General features: G+C 38.1%; 3 protein-coding genes across 5 annotated transcripts in view; 1 reads left to right on the top strand and 2 right to left on the bottom strand.

Annotated features, from left to right (window-relative positions):
* Nucleotides 1–897: 897 nt before the first annotated feature.
* Nucleotides 898–2,595, bottom strand: LOC111269138 (60S ribosome subunit biogenesis protein NIP7 homolog). Its single transcript, XM_022848532.2, has 2 exons — nt 2,061–2,595; nt 898–1,354 (listed from the first exon to the last, which is right to left on the bottom strand). Exons 1-2 carry the CDS (start codon nt 2,287–2,289, stop codon nt 1,041–1,043), a joined length of 543 nt encoding a protein of 180 aa, XP_022704267.1. The 5' UTR covers nt 2,290–2,595; the 3' UTR covers nt 898–1,040.
* A 236-nt stretch (nt 2,596–2,831) lies between these two features.
* The window catches only part of LOC111269137 (uncharacterized), a 12,377-nt gene continuing 7,402 nt past the window's right edge, over nt 2,832–7,806 (bottom strand). Inside the window, exons 1-6 of one of the 3 annotated variants that reach the window (XM_022848529.2) lie at nt 7,236–7,386; nt 6,101–6,626; nt 5,682–5,944; nt 5,102–5,342; nt 4,664–4,836; nt 2,832–4,513 (exon numbers count right to left, since the gene is read on the bottom strand). In XM_022848529.2, the coding sequence (XP_022704264.1) occupies nt 4,313–4,513; nt 4,664–4,836; nt 5,102–5,342; nt 5,682–5,944; nt 6,101–6,596 (1,374 nt within the window). In that variant the 5' untranslated portion in view covers nt 6,597–6,626; nt 7,236–7,386 and the 3' untranslated portion in view covers nt 2,832–4,312. Of the gene's footprint in view, nt 4,514–4,663; nt 4,837–5,101; nt 5,343–5,681; nt 5,945–6,100; nt 6,627–7,235; nt 7,387–7,806 lie in introns of those variants that run through there. The other 2 variants (XM_022848530.2, XM_022848531.2) reach the window with 2 other exon arrangements.
* Nucleotides 7,425–7,806, top strand: part of LOC111269140 (uncharacterized) — a 3,525-nt gene continuing 3,143 nt past the window's right edge. The window contains exon 1 of the mRNA XM_022848533.2: nt 7,425–7,733. Coding sequence (XP_022704268.1) covers nt 7,580–7,733 — 154 coding nt within the window. The 5' untranslated portion in view covers nt 7,425–7,579. The remainder of the gene's footprint in view (nt 7,734–7,806) is intronic.

Genomic DNA, 7,806 nt, shown 5'->3' with positions numbered 1-7,806 from the left:
GAATGCTGCTTAAATATGAACAGGTCTTATTAAATAGAGCGAAATCTAAACTACAGCAAGACGCAACCAAATTTAGGCCCCGCCAAAACCTCTAATCAGGTTCCGCGTTTTTTTTGAAGATTGTCTAGAAAATTACTATTCATTCTCGATCTAAAGGTTGTCTGAACGTAGCGCCTTTGGTTTCTGGTATAGACCTTACACTAAGATGAGTTTGTTTTCTGCAATGTGAGCAGTGCTATAGACACATACACCTAGTCGACGATGAAGTTTTATTGTATTCATTCGATTAAAGGCGATCAAAAGCTTTTATTTTGTCTGGATCTTTTTAGCAAAAATTAGGTATGTGTCTTTTTTTCATAGTTTACATAGGATGGATATAACACACGTAATAATATCACTGAGCCGATATTTTAATTTCAAAACAATCTACAACAAAGTTCTCTTTTTTTCTTTTAGCAGTAGTACCACTTAATTTACATATAAAACGCATTTACTCTTTTTTTAACCGACAATGAAAATATTTGATGACGCTTTTTGAGCGACAACTTCATTTAGACATTAAACACTTTCTGCATACATTGTATGCGCCTACACTTCCAACTATGCTTAATCAATTTGTACAAACTATTTTTTTTCGCTACCCTAAAGATGCCCCTGTGTGATTTGGGTATTGTTTCTTCAAGGAGCTGAGTTGACAGTCAGTCAGAACACTAACTCTATATACCATAGGTATCAAACTGCTAGAACGAATGTAACGCTGTTGGAGTTGTTTAAAGACGCTGTTTCAGTATAACATTAAGAAGCCTTGATAAATGCTTTACAATATATATATATATATATATATATATATATATATATATATGTCATCCATACAGATATGAATAAGAAAACTCTTCATAACAAGTCACCCCATTAAGTATATACATTTATTGGCTTCCACTGATGTTTACCAATATATGACTTATAGGTGACGGTTCCAAACACGCTATAACCAGTATTCTAAATCAATTTGATTTCATCATTTTGTACATAATATTAATTTATAGGAGGGTATCTTCGCACCGAAGATACTCGCCCACATCTGCCTGATGGAAAACGACAATTGTCATGGGATCGGCCTTCCTACACTCGGCTGTAGCCTTAGCTGCGACTCCGAAACCAATCGGTAGATCTGCCATGTTGTAGACCACAATTCCTTGATAACGCTCTACGTTTTCGGAAATCTGCGACACGCCGCTCTTGAACACGTTATGTCCATAGAGGAACTGTTGTTCAGCGCTTGGCTTAAGCCATACTTTTCCTTTCGCATACGGCGCAATTTGATCCAACGCTGTTACTTGTAGCCGAAATTTGCCTTTGGGATAGAAAGCATAATACACACGGTAAAAACAACAAATGCTATTTTTCGCTACGATCGTTGTAGCTTTAAATCCACGTAAAATTTTTATTAATTCTTGTACGCAAAGAGATCCTTGTTTACAGTCGGTTTCTTAGATGATACAACACTGTAAACTGCACGCCATCGTAACTTTATACGTATATATATATATATATATATATATATATATAAACTCAGAAACGACAAGTCAGATCTTGGTCATTTGAAAGAGCAGGATTTACCTGTCTATGAAAAAAATTTTCACGGAATACTTCAGGCCTTGTACTCTGAAGATACAGCGGCTTAGGCCGTTCTGTGTCGAAGTATTGAATGGATGAGTAAGGTTATTTGCTTATTTCACAAGCAGGAACTGGCTTAAAAAACTCTTTAAAAACGCATTAAATAATTACAGTAAGGAATCTTGCAACATTAAGAAATGCAAGTCCTATGGCTCACACTAGCCCGTCAGCTACAAAATGTATCCGAAAGGCTGTGTCTACTCTGTTGTCCTCAATTGTATGTTCATTCAAGTAAAATCTCCACCACGCCTTTGCAGTGATGCCACTGCAGTTCTGCTGGGTTGCTTCCAATTAATTTACATCTTTTGTAGTTTAGTAATAGTTTATAGCTCAATCCGACAGACTTAAGGGAGCTAGAATGCGAGCAGCACTTGACAACTTACCGGATTTAGTGAACTTCCCAAAACAGACACCCATCATCAGCAGTTGCTCTCTGGGTACGTTGCAAGCCATTTTAAGTACACTTTCTGAAATATAAAACACCCTGTCCTTCTGTATACGAAAGCAGTACGTGCCATCTTTCCGGTCTATGAGTAGTTTCACTGATGCTCCGATGAACTTGTCTATCTTTTCTAAGACGGCTTTTGTCTCCTCGTCTGTTAAAGGCCTCATATTTGTCTTTATAAAAGTAATAAGCGCTGCAAGAATGAAATTGTTATGTTGTCCAACAATCTGCGGACTTATTAGTCACAACGCACAGCGATGATAGCGCGCAAATATATGGCTGAGGTCCTGCGAAATCGAACGTATGGGTTGTGTTTTGATGCAGCACGTGTGTCCAACCGACACAGACCCTCACATGTCTAGTGTGTCCTGTATTTACACAGTCAAGACGGAAACATTTGATGATTTATCGAAATTTTTTTTTAACTATGTATCTACTCTTTTCTTTACAGACACATATACCTGTTCTATGTGTTTAACCATTTTTTGTATGATATATAGGATTTACTTACACTTTACTTTTAATAAATATCATTTGTGATCATGTATAGTCACCTAAGAAACAACAGAGGTATAAATTCACTTTTTATTACAAAAAATTAATCGTTGTTCAAGCGTGTTGTCACGGTCATCTTAGGTATATATACCTAAAAAATGAAGCAAATCTGCTCAACTTAAATTAATATAGATTAAATAGTTAATGGGCGCGATTAAATTAACTCGGGTTCTTCTCGCTAGGTATTTATTGGTCGTTAGGTTAGTACATGGGAGTACATAACATATATTTCTGATTCAAACACCTTTTACCAATTTATGTGAATCAGTAATTTTTTAGAATATTTTTTAGAATTTTTTAGAAAATTTATGTGAATGTTCTCAATGGTTAATAGTAGTGTCTTGAACCACATATGTTTTTGTAACAACATATTACAGAAAGGTAGGGCCATATTTGGGAGGCATCAACTCGGTAGCACAAAAATGCGGCCATAAAGTCTGATACTTTGATGCTCCTATGAATACTTTACTTGAAAAACGTTTTAGTGGTTACGAATGAAAAGGATAAACCAAAGAGGGTCTACCCCGCGCCGTAGCCTGAGGGGCTAGTGCGCAGCTCCTAAGTGTATTGCCATGGTACCCATAACTAAAAGGCGTTCTGCCACGTAGCGAAAGGATTGCCATATATTAATAATTCGGAGAATAAGAAGCTACAGGAAAAGATATAATTAGGAAAAATAAAATATAGGGCTCAATAGCTGCTTGTATAATTAGCACGCCGTTCCATAGGTTTATTGGAGAAACCCCACATAAGTCCAGCAAGACCCACTTCAGTTAGATTTTTAATGGGGGTGTGTCCTTGGATATGGACCTAAAAAAAGATGATTCCGAGTATTTTTTCGTAGCCTCGAATTAAAAAGAAACAGGAAACATCCAGCAGAAAAAAGATCCATTTTTGACTATTTTAGCATATTCCTTAACTAATAAACATTAAACTTCTAATAATCACAGGGTGTGTCATAAACCATTTCTCTAAATCCGATCGAGATACATTCGAGAATGCGTACATCCGTTCCTTTTAAATGTGATGTAATTCCCAAGAGTAATGGAACGTATGCCAAAGGTATGATACTGCCAATCGATGAAAGAACCGTCCTTCTAAAAATAACAATTATTATTAGCCTATACTTAGTGTTTCTTCGAATTATACAGGTAGATCACTTTTACTGGCTGCAGTTTGTGTATGAGGTTTACGATCCCTTCTAAGAAAATACGTAATCATTGATGGCTTGAGCTTTCTTTAAATACGTAAAACCGTTATCTAAACCCTTTTGGTATAAGCAGTAAGGCTAATAATGGCGGACTATCTCTATACAATTTACACAACAGCCGCTAAGCCAAGTAGGCTTGACAACACGTAATTGTTTATGCTGTGCATTTTCCTTGTTACGGTATGTCTCGGTACGTTTAATGGCAGCCTTCTGGATAAATTTCCCCATGAATCTCCGCCGAACAAACATACCTAAGTGGTAATCTATTTGCGACGTGTTTTCTAGTCAGAAATGTATAATTCAATGATAGTATAGTGCACTTTCTTCGTATGCTCTGTAAAAATCTCGTCTTCATTGAGGTACAGGGGTCTGCTTTCCACGTGGCTGATGTAGATTATACGAGGCGCGTAGCAATCGCTACCTCATCAACTCATACCCTGAAGTTTCCTGGCAAGATTCTTTTTGAACTTCGATGTCTTCTCCTTTTTAATACTTTTCTTGAGCTTCTCACGCTTCTGTTTGCCAAATTTGCCAGCACATTTTTTTAATCCTTTTTGTTTTCGTTCCTGTTGCTGGGACTTTCTCTCCATTTTCTTCTTGTTGATTCGTTCTTTAGAGCCCCCCATCTGTTTAAATGTCGATGACGAAAAAAGCTTAGTCTTGCAGCATCAGTATGCAGATTAGTCAACAAGTATATTATTGTAATTAATATGGCGAATTTAGTCTATTATACAGCAAACATCTGTGCAAGTGCAAACATTTACGGAGATTATTACCTGAATATTTTTCGACGCTGCAACTGTTCCACGAGCGTCTCCGCTTTGCTTCTTTTTTTCAATCGCGGTCACTCGAATGGTGCGATTTTTCAAAACTTTTCCCGAAAACTCTAGAGCCATCATCGCAGCACTTGTTTCCTTAAATACAACAAATGCTATCCCCTTACCATTACCTAGAAACAATGTATTTTGTTAAATTTTTCAAGTTGTCTGTGGCTGGTTGATATTGGTCCAATGCAGTATAACAACGATTGCAATTAAGAAATCGCCATAATTCTTAATAATTAACCTCCCGTTGTGTTCCTCTGTAATATACGTAAATTTGAAAACTTTTTGAAAATATTTTTGTTCTCGGTAATTAACTCTCACACATATATATATGGGGATGCAAATCGGTAATTACTAATTTTTAGCCGGTTTGATCAGAAGTGAGCATACCCGTGATACTATCCCTGATGACCCGCACATAATCGATTTGGCCTGCTTCACCAAAAAATTCCCAGAGTTCATCGTCTGTGACATCGAAGGGAATGTTTCCGCAGAAGACGCTTCTCTTTGGCGGAACAGTTGACGCTTCACGCCTGTCAACTCGAAGATGGTGGCCTTCGAACTCAATCCCATTCAGACTGAGCGCTGCTGTCACCGAGTTTATATCGGCAAATACGACATATGAGCATATCTGTTAACGGAACGTAATGTTGTATTGAAAAGTTAGTAAGCAGAATAATTTAATGCGGTGGAAAAATGATATAAGGGCATAATAATGCGAATCGCAGTGCGCTACGATGTCCTGCGAATATATGCTAGTTCGTGTAGCTGGTACAATAATGCTAAGTTATAACTGATGGGTACATGTAAAGGCTGATACACTAATGCTGACGTTTCAGATTGAGCTCCGTGGGGTACGGCTTAAATATGACTGTTATTTAATTGATACTATAAAAGCTTGATCGCTCTGCATCATTAGCTGAGAAATTAATGTTGAAGCCTGTATGTTATAGTAAATGAAAGTGCACACCGTCGTTCCTTCCTTGATAAGAGATCGTTTCTTGACCGCTGCCTCGGCTGGGATAGAAGACTTCGCTGGAATCGCGTTTGTGAATCGTACAAAAAGAATATCGCCGCATTTCCCGAATATTTCCTTTATCTGTTTCCTTCTTGTCTTTGGAGGTAGATTCTTGACAAAGATCGTCCTGGGTATGTATGTAGGATCATCCTCGTAATAGCAAAAGTTGCGCTTGTTATCTTCCTCGTTCTCGACACCTTCGGATTTCACCTTATCTGAAAGAACATCCATGCACAGTGGCTTCTGTTTAGCGCAAAATAATGTTCTGTGTTATTTTATTGCAAAAGATTACGATGATGATAAGTCTAGTAGTCTTTAATGTTTGCCTGTCTAGTTTAATTGAAAACATTCGAAAACTGCGATTTACTCACCAGTATCTTTATGTTTAGCCGTTTCTTTTAGTTCACTGTCTTGTTCTTTCTTCGTCCGCTTCTGTACTTTTATGTCCCCACTGTCATGTTCAATTGTTTCCGATTTTGCTTTTTTTTTGTTAATTCGAAACAGAGCGGCCTCTTTGTTACTCATGCCTTTTCTAGGACTCTTTAGGGTTTCGCACGCCTTCGGAGTTCTTTCGTTAAGCTTCTCCGTCTGTGGCAATGCGTAAACAAAGCGGCCCTTCTTTGCGGTAATATGAGCGGCCTCAGAGGACTTCCCTTCGGCCAATTTCCGTTTGACGTCTTGCTTTTTAAACTGTACTTGCTGATCGCCCAGTTCTTTGCCAACTTTTGTGGGCGCTTTACGAGGCTTGAACTCCTCATACATTTGCTTGACGTGTGTCAACTTAACAGGTTCAGAGCCCTCGGCGTTATTGAAGGACGATTTTCTGCCAAACAAAGCAGACAGCGCGCCCGCTACGTACTCGGCCATATTTTAATACACCGTTTGATCGCTAATATCCTGCAACGATAAAAAAAAATTGATTTCCTGTGAGATTACTGCTGGTGCTTCATGGAATACAGGCTATGGTCATTTAGCAAGCGCATTATTTTTAATACAACGTTATGTTATTAAACAAAAAGGAACAACTGATATTCGGCTGGTATAGTATGGTCAAAAACACGCTTCTGTTACACGTAACAGTTGCATTTTAACAATACCTGCACATATAAGTCTTATCGATAACGATTCATAAATTGAAAAAAAATTGCGGCTATAATTCGGTATGCTACATATTAAATGCACTATAGTCAAATTGGCTGAAGTTCGACTGCGTCTGGGTATTGATCAAAATTCTACATAAAACACTAAAATTTTGACCACAGTGACTACGAAAAATTGCCGCGTTTTTCAAACTTGCCGGCATTGCCGGTTGGCCCTTGTGAGATTCACAACACTTATCGTCTCAAATTCAACGGCCAGAAGTTTTCGAGATCTACGATATTTGCGAGAGCAACCTTATATCAGACAACAAAAAACTTGACTGCATTTTCGTTCCATTATACTTTATCATACCCCGAGTATTCTGGCTACTGAAATGCTACTTAATTTGGTTAAAACTGTCAGTACTTTACGTGCTCGCGAGCTTTTCCTTTCTTTGATTTGAGTATTCGTGTTTCTTTGTGCTCGAATTCGTTGTGCAAAACACTGTTGCTGTGCTAAATGCTTCCAAACACACGGGCCAGAGCGAACCGGTCCAAATACGACGATATTCAATTCTGTTTAAACCCTCTATCCAACTGCGAGTATCAAAACAACATCGGCTTCCGCCTTTCGCGCCCGCTGTTTCGAACTAATGCTAATTTGAATGCAGTTGACAAAGAACTTGATTCTGTTTAATCGCATCGTGTTTCGGTTTGCATATTATCTAGGCTTTTAAACCGTATTTAGTTGTTCTTTTTACTTTTGCAAAGATGAGAACGACCGACCCTTTGCAATTCTCAGCAGCTGATGTCCTTCATAGTAGAGTCAGTTGCCGTAATCCGGTTGTTAGAAAGATACCGTTCCGGGAGATGCTACCGATGCAGCTTAAGGATAAGGTGTCAGGAAAAAAAGAAAATTCAAAGGGTAAGACCATTTACGATTGTTGTATCATAACAAGTTTCGCGACAACTGAAGGAAGGTAACAGTAGTTTATATA

This window comes from Varroa jacobsoni, unplaced genomic scaffold (assembly GCF_002532875.2).
Source record: "Varroa jacobsoni isolate VJ856 unplaced genomic scaffold, vjacob_1.0 scaffold_1356, whole genome shotgun sequence".
Classification (NCBI taxonomy): Eukaryota; Metazoa; Arthropoda; class Arachnida; order Mesostigmata; family Varroidae; genus Varroa; species Varroa jacobsoni.
This window is presented reverse-complemented; position numbering and strand designations above follow the sequence as displayed.